The sequence below is a fragment of the Trachemys scripta genome, chromosome 10, assembly GCF_013100865.1.
Source record: "Trachemys scripta elegans isolate TJP31775 chromosome 10, CAS_Tse_1.0, whole genome shotgun sequence".
In the NCBI taxonomy this organism is placed as follows: domain Eukaryota; kingdom Metazoa; phylum Chordata; order Testudines; family Emydidae; genus Trachemys; species Trachemys scripta.
In genome coordinates, this window is record NC_048307.1 from 50,569,503 (window position 1) to 50,586,192 (window position 16,690).

The 16,690-nt window shown below is 39.6% G+C and overlaps 1 protein-coding gene across 2 annotated transcripts in view; it reads right to left on the reverse strand.

Moving 5' to 3' along the window:
* Positions 1-1,860: 1,860 nt before the first annotated feature.
* The window catches only part of UBE2Q2 (ubiquitin conjugating enzyme E2 Q2), a 78,986-nt gene continuing 64,156 nt past the window's right edge, over positions 1,861-16,690 (reverse strand). The window contains exons 7-13 of one of the 2 annotated variants that reach the window (XM_034783123.1): positions 15,058-15,118; positions 13,088-13,178; positions 12,313-12,371; positions 10,513-10,561; positions 9,306-9,401; positions 7,021-7,087; positions 1,861-3,563 (exon numbers count right to left, since the gene is read on the reverse strand). In XM_034783123.1, coding sequence (XP_034639014.1) covers positions 3,532-3,563; positions 7,021-7,087; positions 9,306-9,401; positions 10,513-10,561; positions 12,313-12,371; positions 13,088-13,178; positions 15,058-15,118 — 455 coding nt within the window. In that variant the 3' untranslated portion in view covers positions 1,861-3,531. The other variant, XM_034783124.1, reaches the window with a different exon arrangement.

Consider the following 16,690-nt stretch of genomic DNA (forward strand, 5'->3'; position numbering starts at 1 on the left):
ACCTATGCCTCTGCCTGCGCCTGGGGTGTGGGGCTGGGTGGAGGCAGTTTTAGAAGTAGAGAGTACTGGGGGGTGTGGCAGCCTAAGCCCCAGCCTACAAGAGGCAAACAGGCCTTCGGAGCGTGCAGTGCCTCATGCCTGGATGCTCTCCCTTTACATCCTGTCCAAGCATTGCACTGGGAAAGGGGAATCTATCAGCTATGGGTCAGACCACTGGCATAACAAGAGTCCAGCCTAAAAGCTGCATTAACTGGGCCTGGAACAAGTGGATTGATGTGAGAAAGTAAAAGCTACACATTCTCCTCTGCTCCTCAAAAAAAAAAAAAAACTACCACACCTTCCTGCCTCAAGGTGTTTGTTCCAGGCTCAGTTACATATATAAGTGTGTGATTTTAAGGCACAGGCTGTATGTAGCTGGATTAGAGTTGATCAACTGCCCTTCTCAACCTAAGTGAATAAGAAAAATGGACACAAACCTCCAGCAGCACATCTTAAGGTAAAATTCTCCCCACCTCACACAACATTTTACTTTATAGAGAAGTAACTGTTAAGCAAGCCAACTGCACAGTTCTCTGGGGGGGGGGGGATGAAAAAAAATTAAAACCACATTCAAAAAAGCAGGTAAAGGAGATTTGGGCAGCTGTAGTACCAAACACTGCTTTTTAAGTGTCCTTTTAGAAACCTGAAGAAGCTCTGTTTAGCTCAAAAGCTTGTCTATCTCTTCCACCAACAAAAGATGTTCCAGATCTCACACACCTTTTCTCTCTCTCATATCCTAGGACTAACACAACTACAACACTGTAAACAACTTTCAGAAATGGTCAGCAGTTTCTATGTTAATGTCCCTTTAATGCAGGAGATTTCTATATGGAGAATAAGACTTGAAAGTTACTTTAGTGTCACCTATATTGAAGGTGACATTTCCTTTACCCACATGCAGCTCAAACTGCTGAAGATAGAACCATTTTTGTCCTAGACTCCCATATGACATTGCCACTGTAAGTTAAAGTAGAGTTGAGGTGCACTCTAATGCATTTTTAATTCTTTAGGTTTAGAAAGATTTTCCATTTTTGCAAGATAAATGGGGATCAAACTCTCGTATGCTCTTACTGCAAAACAATTATTTTGTTTCCTGTTTCTGATTTAGATTGTGAACTCAAGGCTGGGATTGTGTTAGTTGTTTGACAAAGGGCATTTGTGGGGTAGCCTAGCATTCAGTGCTGTCTGCTTCTATTTACCAATTTGGCTACATGGCTAATGATTTTCAACTCTGCCTGATTGTGATTGTGTAGGCTTTTGGCTTTCCTAGCATTCACTCAAGATTAGAGGATTAGATGGGGGCTGGTATGGGAGGCTTGATTCCAAGAAAGTTAAGGTGTTTGGAGGAGGAGGAAGATATTCAGAGAAGTGGAAGATTGAATCTGATTGCATTCCTCCCATTTGCTCACTTGTTGGTTAACAAGACATGCAGTTTGAAGGTCCCATTGACCTTAGAGGGTAAAGTAGCAGCAGTGAATGAGTATTCCTCCTCTGTGGCTGTGCAAGTCCATTTCCCCCTTACCCCCCCAATGGGCCTTACTACCAGTGATCCATGTGATTTTTATACCTTAGATTATAGTGTACTTTATGGGGCCATACCTGAAGTCTACTTAAGAACTTCATCTAGTGCAGAATGCATTGGTCTACATACTTAGGGGTGCTTTTCATACGAGCATTTTACACTTGTGCTCATGAACCTGAAATCCAAAGAGGTTTTGACCTGTTGACCAGTTTTTCCTTTTATACATTGCATTGGTTGGGAACACACACATGTTCATGAACAGAAAGCTATCTATATTCAAAGACTAACCACAAACAGAATAATTCTTAAAATGGTTCTTTATTCATAAACTTGATGCAAGTTTACAAATTACTGTACATTGCCAAATAATTCTGCAATGAAAAATGAAATCCAAAACAAAGCATGCCAAATGTGCATCTGTCAACCTGCTAGCCCATTAGAATATTAAAGAATTCAATAATGTATTCAAAGATTTTAGCCTCAGGTTTTAAGGAACTTTAATGCTTAAAGAGTTCTGCCTTTCACTTAAGGTTGCTATCTGAGCAATTGGCTATCAGGATTGTATACGAATATATGTACAACCAAGTAAGCAGAAAGGCTGGCAAGTCATCCACTATACTCCCTAGAAGACTATTTGAAACAAAACAGTACGTATCAGGAGTAGTGCCAAATTCCTTCAATCTGTTCTTTCAAGCTAAAAACTGGATCTATAAGCAAATGCACAAGGGCCCATGGGTGCCTGATAGAGAAAAGAAAAGCACAAATTTGATAGTTGTAACTAAAAAACAAACAAAAAAAACCCACATGCTTCTGGGCTAAAAAAGTGCTTAATCCATGGTACACACCCTTATATCAATCCCTGGCAGTACAAAGGTCTAATCACTAATACTACAACCAAAATAGAATTGATTTAGGTAAGGCAATGAAATATAGTAATTACACAGACCCAGATTCATTTCCTAATAATGAAAGAATAGTTCCTGTTAGTCTTTCAATAACAAAAAGCACTGTCATGACTATGGCAACATTATTTTTACAACTTAATCAGGTGATGTCTTTTTTGTATTTTATTGTAGTTTTTATATAAAAACTTTTGTTCAAGGATTTTCATTTTGATTTGTGCCAATCACTTTATAAGTTCATTAGTTTACAAATGATTGCAACAACCCGTTAATAAAATGGAACACCTAAAAAGATTTTTAGTATCTTAAATAACTTCAAGCTTCATACTGTGGCTCCTTTTATTTAGTAGCAGAAACAGCCCAGCAAGATTCTGATGCCCCAGTGGAAGTGACTAGTTACAAGGTTTTATTGGCACAGCCTTGCTCTGCTTAAAAATACAACAATCTAATAAAGAGTATCTCTTCCAAGAAACAGTTCATATCCTCACACAGCCATGAAAAAAGTTTAATGACTTAACATACATGTTGTTTTCCTATATTTTTAATTTGGCAATACTACAAATGTTTTCATTTTAGACCAGAAAAACTACTGTGATATACAAGACCTGAAATTTCCTAAAACAGTATTAAACAATGTATTAAACTTTGTTGGCTTTAAATGAAACATTACAATGCAAGTCTCTGCAGTCCACATTCTGCAAAAGGTAAGAAGTAGTGAGTGACTCCTATTGAATGATCTTTTAGTAACTCAATAGCCAGCTTTAAAAAGTTTGCACTTTTAAACAAAAATGGAGAAGGAAGGGAGTGGCCCAAATATGCTTAATCCATAGGGACAAATACAGTAAAGGCCAAAACTGCTCAGTCCAAGATACCTAATAAGAGCAAAATGGTAAGGCTGTAAATTATACTGGATGTGTCAGTTGACAGATTATCCACTAACTTATCTAATAGCTAAAGTCTTCAGTACGGCTGTTATAGGGGCACTCGTAGCTTGAGTCTGTGTGTGTGTTGGAAAGAAATAAAAAAGAGCTGTTTGACATTGGTCCAGGTGTACAACAGTCCACAATATTAACCATCTTCTTTTGGAGGAGTGTACCAGCCTATAGAAGAACAAAGAAACACATTAGGCACTCTTAACTTTAGTGGGAGACAGCTTTAGGCTCTATTTTGATGTATAATTAAAATTTAAATTGTATTTGAAAACTAGACCAATCCACCACAGACCCAAAACTCCTACTGATTTCAGTGGGAGTTAAAGCACTCATCACCTTGCAAGATCAGACACAGTATTTATATTTGAAAATAAAGCATTAACATTTAGCTCCTGTTAGCGGCAGCCATCCTGCTGAATAACACAAATCTTAAGACACCAATATAGACCGCAAAGAGTAATGTGATATAGTTTCCATCTGCTTAAGACAAAGGCCCAGATTCTGGGATGTATTAGCAGGAATGTTGTAAGCAAGACATGAAAAGTAATTCTTCCACTCTACTCAGCACTTACAAGGCCTCAAAACTGGAGTATTGTGACCAGTTCTGGGCATCACACTTCAGAAAAGATGGACAAGTTAGAGAAAATCCAAAGGAGAGCAACAAAGATGATTAAAGATCTAGAAACATGACTATGAGGAAAGATTGAAAAACTGGGTTTTAGTCTAGAGAAGAGAGCATGATAACAGTCTTCAAGTATGTAAAAGACTGTTATAAAGAGGAGGGTGATACATTGTTCTCTTTAACCACTGGAGACAGGACAAGAAGTAATGGGCTTAAAATTGCAGCAATGGAAATTTAGGTTAGACATTAGGAAAACCTTCCCAATTGTAAGGGAAGTTAAGCACAGGAATAAGTTACCTAGGGAGGCTGTGGAATCTCTGTCATTGGAGGTTATTAAGAACAGGTTTAGACAAACAGCTGTCAGGGATGGTCTAGAGAATACTTAGTCCTGCCTCAGTGCAGGGGACTGGACTAGATGATCTATTGAGGTCCCTTCCTGTCCTACATTTCTATGATTTTCAATCCTGCAAGCCTTGCATACAGTCATTTGTTTGATTATATTGGTACACCTCTACCCCGATATAACGCAGTCCTCGGGAGCCAAAAAATCTTACCGCGTTATAGGTGAAACCGCATTATATTGAACTTGCTTTGATCCGCCAGAATGCGCAGGCCAAAATTGCAGCAATGGAAATTTAGGTTAGACATTAAGAAAACCTTCCCAATTGCAAGGGTAGTTAAGCACAGGAATAAGTTACCTAGGGAGGCTGTGGAATCTCTGTCATTGGAGGTTATTAAGAACATGTTTAGACAAACAGCTGTCAGGGATGGTCTATTATCTACCCCCCCGGAGCACTGTTTTATCGCATTATATCCGAATTCATGTTATATATGGTCGCATTATATCGGGGTAGAGGTGTATATGCATATGAATATCCTATTTTGCAAGTACATGCTCAACTTTTGCACAAGTGTTTGAAAATATAGGCCAAGATGTTCCTGGTGTTACAAGTCTGTTTCATCCCGCTGAGGACGGAATGGGAATGATGAACTGTAACAGCAAGTTCAGAAATGCCAACTAAGCAATTTACCTTTCAATATATATTTCAGTTGCTACATACCCAGAATAACTTCTGATCATGTGAAGGTTCAGTCTGTGAGACCAAAGTGTGCACTTTTTTTTTAAATGGACACTGCTAAAATCAAAGTATCTATTTAATTCTATCCACCATGCTAGCAAAAGTTTTAAGAGATCTGCCTCAAATTTTGTATGATTAGTACAGTGCCTACTTAAGCTGTTCCTGTGTACCTATAGTAGCCATAAGTTAACAAAGAAGCCTTTAAACATCTTTAATACTGTGAATGCTTTGTATATTGGTAATCAGTGTAGTGTATAGGTAGAACTAAAAACAGAGCCATATTGACTTTTTTGAATAAAAACAACCAAAAAGCTCAAGTAATAGCAGCTAATCATAACATTTCAAAGTGCTTTAGAATCAACTATTTCCAATACACATCTCTTCCTCTGATACAGAAGACATGCTTATTGTACAGATGTGCACCTCAGTTTCCCTGAAAAACATATCCAAGGTCTAACTGAGACAGAGCTCTCCTGGCTCTCAGTACCAGGTTTTAACCACTGGATCACACCCTGTCCCTAGATGAAGATTCTTTGATAAATAAGTCACCAAAGCAAGACAGTATAAATAATAGAGATAGTAATCCCTCACTTAAAGTTGTCCCGCTTAACGTTGTTTCATTGTTACATTGCTGATCAATTAGGGAACATACTCATTTAAAGTTGTGCAATGCTCCACTCTTACGTTGTTTGGCTGCCTGCTTTCACCACAGCTGGCAGCCTCCCCACGTCCCCCTCCCCCGCCTCCTGCCCATGACAATCAGCTGGCTTGCGGTGTTTCGGAGGCAGGAAGGAGGGGGGAGGTGCGAGGACTCAGCGTGCAGGCCCCCCTCCCTCCCCTGCCTCCCGAACACGGCAAGCCAGCTGATTGCCCCAGGCAGGAGGCGGAGAGAGGAGCGAGGACTCTGCACGCCTCCCCCCCCCGCCTCCCAAATGCGGCAATCAGCTGGCTTGCGGCGTTTAGAAGGGAGGGAGGAGGAGCCAGGACGCAGAGTGCAAAGTAAAGGGGGAGGAGGTGGTGGTGGGGGGAGAAGAGGTGGGTCAAGGGTGGGGGCATGGGTGGAGTGGGTGGGCTGAGGGTTGAGCCCCCCCGCCCCTGGTGCTTGCAGAGTAGGGAAAACTGCCCTGGAACCTAACCCCCCCCATTTACATTAATTCTTATGGGGAAATTGGATTCGCTTAACATCATTTCACTTAAAGTCGCATTTTTCAGGAACATAAACTACACCATTAAGTGAGGAGTTACTGTACTTCTCTTTGTAAGAGCCTTGTCAACTTTAAAAGTAGTTGACAAGTCTAGGTGAACTGTCTAGTTGCAAAACAATACCAAATCATGATGTGGGCTATTAGATCAGTTATCTGCTCCCAGGTGGCTCACTCAAGCTGGAAAGTAGTAATACTAATTTCTAGAGGGAGCCATGTCCACCTTACCACACAACAAGTGAACAGCAGCACCAGCTGGTGACAACTGGTTTTGTATGGGGGAAAGCATAACTCCCCGCCTTCAGAGCCAGACTGAACAGTTTTCAGGCTACACGTTTTAATTTGTACTTTCCATGTATTTTCAACCTTTGATCCTCCCTTCTACTTCATTCTCTCATTGATTATTGCTTTCACTTGTCTTGCGCTATATTTAGATAAGCTCTTTGGAGAACGGAAGAGTCTATTTGCTAGAGAAGCATCTAAACATTTCAGGCATAACAAAAAAAAATTCTGGATAATCAGGGTGGAAACAAAATGCAAAACAGGCCCTTCAATGCATGGGAAGAGGTGTAGGCCATTCTTGCTTTATCCCAAATAAACCAGGTAAAAGTTTGTATTGTATGGCAATTGTATTAGTTTCAAGCATTATTATCTTTTCCATGCCACTGTACAATTTGTACAGACAAGAACATACAAAATTGCAAAATTAAATATTTACATACCATTTTTCTCATGTATTTGTACTAGAGACTTATAGGACTGCTGTGCTCTTGCTAGATTATATTGGTTCTGAAAGAAAAATAAGTCATTTAATACTACCATCAAGAAGCGACACCAAGTCACTTAAGCAAAATACCATAAAGTAACTGTTTGAAAAGTTAGACAGTATTGTAAGTAGAACAAAAAAAAAAAATATATGTCTATTAAGAGGTGCCATGCAAGAAAACAAACTGCAGTCTTAACCTGTAAAATCCATGGCCTCGGGGACTGAAGAGTTGGCTCTCATCATACTAAAAAGCCATGTACAGTGGTTGTGTGATGGGACTTGCTAACTGATAAAATACAGGGCTTCAGGTTTCAAAGTGCATTGTATTGAAGTGCTGTTCTTGCACCTAGCATATTTCACGTTCCCCCCCCCCCCCCCCAAAAAAAGACTATCTTAAGACATTGCATTCTGAATCATGTACAAGTTAAAAAATATTTTTCCATAGTACCAATACAGGCAAATATTAGGACAGTAATGGTATGGCTACACTGCAATAAAAACACCTCTGGCTGGCCTGTGTCAGCTGACTTGCGCATGAGGGGCTCAGACTGCAGGGCTATAAAATTGCAGTGTAGACCTCTGGGCTCAGGCTAGAGCCTGGACTCTGGGACCCTGAAAGGGGGAAGGACCCCAGAGCCTGGGTTCCAGCCTGAGCCTAGACATCTACTCTGCAATTTTAAAGTCCCGCAGCTGGGGTTCCAGACAGCTGGCAAAGGCCAGCCACAGGTGTTTTATTGTAGTGTAGACATAACATTTCATAGATGAATGACTTTTAGGGTAAGGGACATTCCAGGTGGATAGATTTCAAAAGTCAACCTATCTAACATGTTTAAAAAGATTCTTACTGTCAAACTAATTAGCCATCTTCCACACAAAGCTTGTAATATTAAATATCTGGCTCTCAGGGTGAGAAATTATTTTTAAAAAAGTGGAGCAGGCACAAGTGCAAATGGCACAGTTTGCATGCACCCAATATCAGAAATGCCTCCAAAGTTTGCAGGCTCACAAATTTGAGATGGTTCACAAATTTGTGCTACAGTTTGGAGCTGTGAGGCCTAAATAACCTGCAGACCCTAGAACTCCACTTGACCATAGCAATGCACATCTGATCAGTGTTAAATTAGAAACATCCTAAGACAGACATGATGGAAATTAAATGTAGGTTGATAAGAACAGCAAAACTGCTTAACTTTTAACAGTCAATGGACTGGACCAATAGGACAGCGGTCTCCTACCAAAGGGCAAGTAGAAGCAATGGGTAAAATGCATTTTAAGGGTGCCTAAGTGATCTAATTCATGCATAACTTAAGCCCTTATGAAAGGTCCATAGGACTTAGAATTAAGTGCCTAAACCACCTTGAAAGTGGGACGTGGGTAAACATTTTTAAGAATACCTAACAACATGGTTTGTCTCTTGTTTTATGGTGAATTACTAGTCTGTTTCTATGCATACATTATTAAAACACAGAGCAGGTGTCCCCTTAATAGTGGTAAGGTCAGACAACTTTTAGAGTCACATACTAAGATCTATGATCGTTATTTCATTAATTTTTCATCCTTTCTTAAAATATTATTTAGTGTTTACCAAAAAGCTTTCTTCGGATACTTTTTCTCAGCTACCAAGAGAAGGCAAAAAGTTGTTTAAAGTTAGTTTGGATACAACAACCTCCCTGTACCAGAGTGACATGCTCCAGAATCCTGCATAGGGATGCAGGGCTCCTCACTCATCCTGGCATGAAAATACAGGATGGATTCAGTTAGCACCAATCAGAATTTAAGAAGGGTTGGAGCCTGTCCTCAGGAGCACAGAGAACTAGGGACAGAGTGACAGACCACTGTTAGGGAAAGCCTTAAGAAGAGTCAACCTTGGGAGAAAGTTCAGGCTGAAGTTTATGTTGTATTAAATTACTAATAGAAGCCAGAAAGAGGACAGTAGGAGCTTCACCTGCTTCTTTGACCCTTCCATGTAAAAAAAAATATATATATTTGTCCTCTGGCCCACACACATTGTTTCCTAACAAACCCATATCGTTCATTTCCAGCAAACTAGCCACAAATACACCAATATGTTTCAGCACACAAAAAGTGAACCAAAAGTTTATATGGACCTTAATTTAATCTTTAAACCAACAGCTGTTTTATATTTAAGCTTTCCATAAGAGTCAACATAAAATGGAAAATAAAACAAGTATCTACCCACAACACAAAAATCATTTCAATAATTATACATAATATATTTACCTTATTGGCTCCAAACTGTACTCTGGCTTTTCCTTTGACTAAAGTGGCATTGATCTGCATGATGACCGATTCTATTGAATAGGCACTACTCCAGCCCTAAAGGAAGAAGGAAATACTTCTACAGAATATGTGCTTGTATTCTTACGCTCACCTTGCAAATCCACTCTGGAAAGTATGTTTCTTTTTGCTAAACTCTAGCAAACCATGGTATTTTTGGTTAATAGCTTTTAAAACTATAAAACAATTAGTTATTCCCAAGAGAAACACAAAAAACTAAAGTAAACTATGTTAGCATAAAGAGCTTGTAGGAAAAAGGAAAAAGCCAAGTTGCACACATTTCCAGAATCTGGTAAGACAAAAAACAAAGAAAAACACAACTACATTATAGAATTCTACTCATTTTCAGCTAGCTTTACAATAGCAATTACAGCTTTAAAAGACTGCTTTTAATGACTCAATTAAGCAATTAAATGAGCAAAAAGATCTTGTTTCCACACAGCTAGGCAGCCTCTCTGGCACTGTTTTACCTTTCCAGGGTTCACACAAGTCTCTACTAGACTTTTACAGGAGCTATATTTGTAGGGGAGATGCTGTCCACTGCAATCTTCTTTCCATAGGCAGCAGCTATCTACTCCTAAATTAAAGCTGCTTCAAGCAGCATTCACCGAAGCTCAGCACCTGCACCCCCATATCAGATTTTGGGGGGCAGCTACTAGGCAGTGGGGGGGTTTCAAAGGAGCAGGACAAAGTGATCTCGCCTTTTACTGGACCTGGGGTTCCCTCTCTCACAGACTCCAGGAATCCACCAAGTTTGGGATGGGGAGAAAGAACAGCACTTCCTGTTTCCTCTCCCTCCCCAGTCCCTCCACAGTGAAGAGGAAGATCTGATGCAAGTTCAGTAAGGTGACCCTTACAGAGCTCAAGCTTCCTGGACCTTGTTCCCCTACGGCAAGCATTTCCACAGGAATGTATGATTTGGCCCTTTGTTCCTAACAGGCGGTGGTGTTTAAGCTCACATACAAAAACACCTTCTTATTACTATTCTTAAGAAATATTATTTGTTCTAGTCAGGATGCTAACTGCTATTACAATCACTTTCTCCCCCCACCCCATCTAAGCATTGCACCCTTCCACCATTACTCTTGACAATTAAAAAAAACAAACACACACACAAAGAAAATACAAAAGATTTTGATTTTATATTCACCTGTTTAGTAAGAAGTTCCATGCATAATGCACCCCCACCCAGGACATACCTAAAAATAAATGTTAGATTAGAAATTTTGAATTCAACGTGGCTTTTATTTGGCATCTTTCAAGACCAGTTAGTAAAGAGATTACTGTGCAGTCATACCCTCAGGCTGTTATGAGTTAGTCTGTCACACTGTTTGCTCAGCTATAAAAAATTAGAGAACACTTTCAAGGGCAATATATTGCAGTATGTTAGCTATATACATTTATTTATATAGAGCAGAATGATGTCTAGAGACAAGAGAAACTAATTTGCTTTGTCCAACCACAAGGAAAGTCTTAGTGAGAATCAGTGACAGCTAGTCTGGACAGTTTTCACAGTCAGAATTGAAAAATGTGGCAGAGGGATGCTATTTTTGAGGGCTCTATTGTAGACATAGTACAAATGGATAGTTTTTTAGAGTTACTTCCAAAAAGGAATGTAACACAATTCCAGCAATTTTACAAGTATGTGCAATTGCCTCCTCTTCACAGAAGAGACAGGCAAGAGGGGCATTCATTATTTAATCTTAAAACTCACCTTCTCAAGCATTTTGTCACTTCTAAACCAAGTAGCTCCCCAGCATGCACTATACATACTGCGAAGTCACTCTGAATGAACATCAGCAATTCACAACATGCCAGGGCAACAAAGGGAATGGGATGAAGTAACAGGAGTTTTAAACCCACAAAGTGCAGAATGTTCTCCTTCATCTGGACTATCAGGAGCATGCTGGACACATTTCCGAAGCTGGAATTGTGTTACATTCTCTGCGATAGTCATGAAAAATCTAGACCTTTAGAGCTATTAACCTTTTCTTTACCAGCAATTTTGCATCAGGAAAAATCAGTTTAAGGAAGAGAGTGCGCTTCTAAATGGGTAATGAATGCATTGTTTTCATATTACTTTTTATATATTTATTTGTTGACAGCAGCAGTCATGTCTACAATTCAAAATTACTATTTCTCGAATTAAGGTTGACAATAGGCTACGCAGAGTCAGAATCAGTACCAGTTTCCACTAAATTCAGAAATTTTTTTAAATAAGAACTGTCACTTACCTTCCTACAACACTGATGCCGAATTCCATCCCATCCCAATAAATATCTATAAGCTTCCCCAACACCGCCCAGCCAATGTACTTCAGTAATACTCTACAGGAATCATCCTTAGGAGTAAGAAGGTCATCGTCATCAAGTTTAATGCTTCTGGGCTATGTTTGCACTAACTTTTGCCCTAAAACTCCCCACTGTTACAGAGATGCAGCTCCACCAGTGTGAAAACCAGTACAGACTGGCCAGCAGCGTTATAACCACCACGTCATCTGCTCTGAGCACAGCAGGATTAAATCACATGGAGGTAACGACATTGGCAGTTATCCTTACTGTTACACCTATCATTGCTACTGCCAACGTCAATAGCAGGAAGTTCTAGGGAAAAGAATTAGTGTACACACACACTTTGCAACGTCACAATGGACTAAACCAACACATTTCATATAGGCAGCTAGCTGGAAACTACTTTAGCTCACTGGTTTGAATTAGCAGTGATTGAGAAGCAAGTCTCGGTGTCTGTCTGTCTCTCATTGCCTGAGTGTTGTCATAGTCTCCTATCTGACAGCAGTTCACCAATATACATTGTGGGGTCTTGCCTTAAAATCCAGTTGTAGTTCCCAGAAATCAAGGGTGTCTTCAGCATAGTTTCTACTACAAAACCTTTTTATACAAGTCAGAGTTAAAAAAAAAAACAAAAAAAAAAAACAAAACAAAAAACTTACCCTCCTGTGAGCACAGGAGATACCACTCGCACAAAGGGTGGATCAAAAGGAAAATTATCCTGAAAAGCACAACAAAGTATAGAGTTAAAAGCTATTCTGCAACACTGATTTCGAATAAGAAAAGGATATTTCAATTTATTCTTTGGGCAATGCATAGTTTATAGAGTTTGAAAAATTAAATCTTCATCTTGCATTCACGTAGAAGTTTACATTACTTCTACCAGAACATCAGCCTTGGAATGTGACAGTACAGTAATATATTAAAAATTGTATCTGTTTTTGAAAGCTATACCATCATCCTTCAAACAGAGCAGCAGTTCTCAAACTGTGGGTCAGGACCCCAAAGTGGGTCGCCACCCCCTTTGAACAGGGTCGTCATGGCTGGCTTAGATTTGCTGAGGCCCGGGACCGAAGCCCGAGCCCCACTGCCCAGGGCCGAAGCCAAAGCCCGAGGGCTTCAGCCCTGAGCGGCAGGGCTCAGGTTGCAGGCCTGCTGCCTGGAGCTGAAGCCCTTGAGCTTCAGCTTTGGCCCCCCATGCCGAGGGCAGTGGGCTTGGGCTTTGGCCCCCCAACCCGGGGCAGTGGGGCTTGGGCAGGCTCAGACTTCAGTCCCCCTTTCTGGGGTTGTGAAGTAATTTTTGTTGTCAGAAGGGGGTCACAGTGCAATGAAGTTTGAGAACCCCGAAATAGAGCACATGGCCTACTACCATTTAAAATGATTTCTACATCCAGATAGTAAAAATTTCCTCTCAGTACTCTACTGATACTCATTTACCTTAAATGAAAAGTTGAGCAAAATGTATTCTACACCTTCTTTTTCTTTTAAGACCTGAAGATCACTATGTAACGGGCTGTCAGGATCAACTCTAGAAATTAAACAGGTGGGAAAAGCAAAACAGAATGAAATGAATCATTTGGCTTTCTATAGAAGAGAAATTACCCTTTAAGAGTTCCTTTATCTCCTTTAATGTTCTTGCAGTTTCAATTAACTTTTACAATTCTTAATCAAAAGCACAAATGCCAGGTAAACACTCTGCAGTTGAAAGTAGCAGCAAGAAGATTCACTGTGATGTATCATGTTCTTACCATATTTATGTTATTCAAGGATTTGAAATGCGGACATTCAAAATAAAAAACCCTTTTGTTTGAAAATAGTAATTCATTTTCTCATCACTGAAATCTGGTGTCCTTCTAAAAGTTAAATGCTTTTAAATGAAGAGATTTTTACACTCTTACTCAAACCTTCAATGTTTACTAACTGAACGAGTTACATTTGATGTATAGTGCAGAGTTCTAGATTACCACCGAATCAGAAATTCTGCATCTGTGGCATTAGTAAAGCCAACGGTCTTTGCTATCAGCACAATTTCAACAACCCTGTTTGTTGTCAGACACTGATGGCAGGATTATAAATAGCTAGCAGCCTAGTTATCAATTCTTGCAGTGCTAGGTTAATCCTACCTCAAGAACTGGCATCCCAATAAACTTTTTAGTAAGAACACAGACACAGTCCCTTCCTTGTAAGTTTGGTTACATATGTGCTGGATGCATCAAACACTTTGCTGAAGACCATAGATATTCCACTGGAAGCCAGTAGCACTTCTCTGAATGCCTACAACCACACTAAGGCTAGGTCTACACTGATAAGTGAATGACACAATTTTGTCTTTCAGAAGTGTTAAACCCCCAGAAAGAGTTTTGCCACGACAAGGGCCAGTGTGAACAGAGCCTTGTCAGCAGGAGAACGCAAATGCCACTTGTTGCGGGTGGAAGTTTTTTGATGGCAGGAGAATCGACAAACAGCGGCTATACTGCCCGACTTTTAGCGGCATGGCTGTAGCGACACAGCTGTGTCGCTAAAAGCTGTGTAGTATAGACAAGCCCTCAAAGAGGGAAACAAGGCTTGTGCTCATGGCAGCTGGGGGTGGGTCAGTGATCCATCCAGAGAGGGTGTTCCCTCAAGCAGTTGTTCTGTGTGTCCATGCAGTTCTGGGAGAACCTCATAGCAGTCTGATGGGATCCACTCCATCACTTCTAGGGGACAGATGTAACTAGCTTGGTTTGGGGTATGTTTTTCCTTTTTTAGAGGTTAATCTGTAGGTTAGCATGTTACCCTATCACCAGGGATGATTTCAAGGGAACAGCTCTGGGAATATTTTTTAAGGTAAAAGATATATACATATTAAAAGTATAGATAAAATAGTAATTAAAAGTTTAGATGTGTCGGTAGTATTGGCCAACATGTGTAGTAAAAAGCTTGAGATTTTCAATCTTGTTAACATTTCATAGTTCACACACAGGTGATTAGGACTATATCCTGGAATTGTATTTTTTTCATTTTAGGCATATGTCATTGTTGAGTCATAAAAATAAAAACTTCTAATGCCAGTAAAACAGTTCTGTTCTTTTGTATAACTCAAAAAGGATCAAAACCTATTTATTCTTCAAGTTAAAAAATTATTCAGTACGACAGGTTCACCATTTTGTAAGGGTTTGGGGAGAGAATCTTGGTGGTCAAAAATTATGGTAAAAGAGCACTGGTTTGACAGTGTAAATTCAGGTATATTCTGTGCCAGCTCTACCATGCAGTTCAGTTCAGTCTGCATTAAATTCCAAAGACCTCTATCCAGGAAGCCTTCATAGTACATTCTAGCTAGACAGTGTCAATTCCATATTGTAATCTGTGTAGCAGCATTAAAATGGGTTCTTTAGGAGAGAGAGTTTAAAAAAAAAATGTAAACTTACTTTAGAAGTTTAACGTGCCACTCATACAGGCTGTCATTTACAAGTTCCACTGAATAAATCCCTGTGGAAGTATTAGACAAGTTATTTAGGAACCAGAATGTATTGTTCTGAATTAACTGTGTAACACCATCCCAAATAGATTATGTTTTATCATCTTTAATAAGGAAAAGCATATAAAATCTGTTATATCCTTTTAAGTGCCTGACCAGGCCAGTCTGTGGCTATAAGCAATGATTAATCTATCGGATACATCAAGGGATAAGAGCCTCAATTCAAGATGTGCTTTCCCTTAGATAACCATAAGTACTTACAGATAGTTTTTGTAACCTTATTCTGAATCTCCTAATAGTTTCAAATGGGAATACCACACAAATCAAGGGTGTCCTTTCCCATTCTAGAATTTTTCTACTTCTGTTTTCTTCATATTTCCTAACATCTATAGCCACATCTCATTCAATGCTGAACAGGCTTCATCTCCTGTACGTATGCACAAAGATTAGTATTATGCACGTTAATCCAAACCAACAATTTCCTAATTTGCAGGTGGGGGCTGATCCAATCAATGTTGCCAGAAAGGTAACCACTGAATAGAAAATAAAAAAAGGGGGTTGCTATCACAGTGGGTAGTGACAGACACTCCAACAGCAAACCAAAAGGATGTCAGTCTCTGGCAGCCTGTAAACGGCATGATTTGGGACTCTGATCTGTGTATGTTTAAACTGTTTATTGTACAAATTAGAATTACAGATTATACTGAAAGTGTGCCTGCTGCCTTACATAACTAAACTTCACCATAGCATTTTAAAGGAGTCAGTATATTAAGTACAGGGAATACATAAACAGTCAAGTAAACCTTTTACCGTATAAGGCAAGACTGGTATGTTTTTAAAGATGTAATTTTTACATGGATAATAATCACATAATTACATAGGCAGGAATAGTCTGAAGATTATAATTCCAACAGGAGAGTCTGGTAACTATGCAAGCTGTAGAAATCTCATTCCTTTCTGAAGGAATATATAACTCCAGTAATCACTTCCACCATCTGATTCTTTGATACCCAAGGCTGTGATTTTATCACTGGTAATCAATTATGAGTTATTATTCTAGGATCTTTGCATTTGGAATGGTTAGTGTTGGTGCAAATCTGTGAGCTATGGATGACCAAGCCACTCATCTATCAAAATACACTCTCAGACTTTTCTTATAAAACTGTGTTCAAACTAGATATGTGGCACCACAGCAAAGACACAGACAAGTGCATGAAGAACTTTTAGAGACCACAATTGTACATTCTCAGCCCTCTATCTATAGGGCTCTCAGGCTACAGCATTCCACAGTCACATGGTTTCAATACTTTCACTCCACACAGTAGCATAATCTTAGTGAATTGGCCCATTATGCCAGTCTATAGGTGGACAATCTGCTAAACACTTCACAGAGGCATTGAAATAAGGCACCCTGGTCAGTAGTTGCATCTAAAATGACTCAATACCATTAAATCCACCTGAGACAGTGCACATGCATATTTAATGAAGACTTTAGCAACCAGGCTTCCTGCCTTTCAAAAGGATACTGCTCTTGATGGAAATGGCTTTCCTAAAATGAACCTGAAATCCCCACATAGACAGCA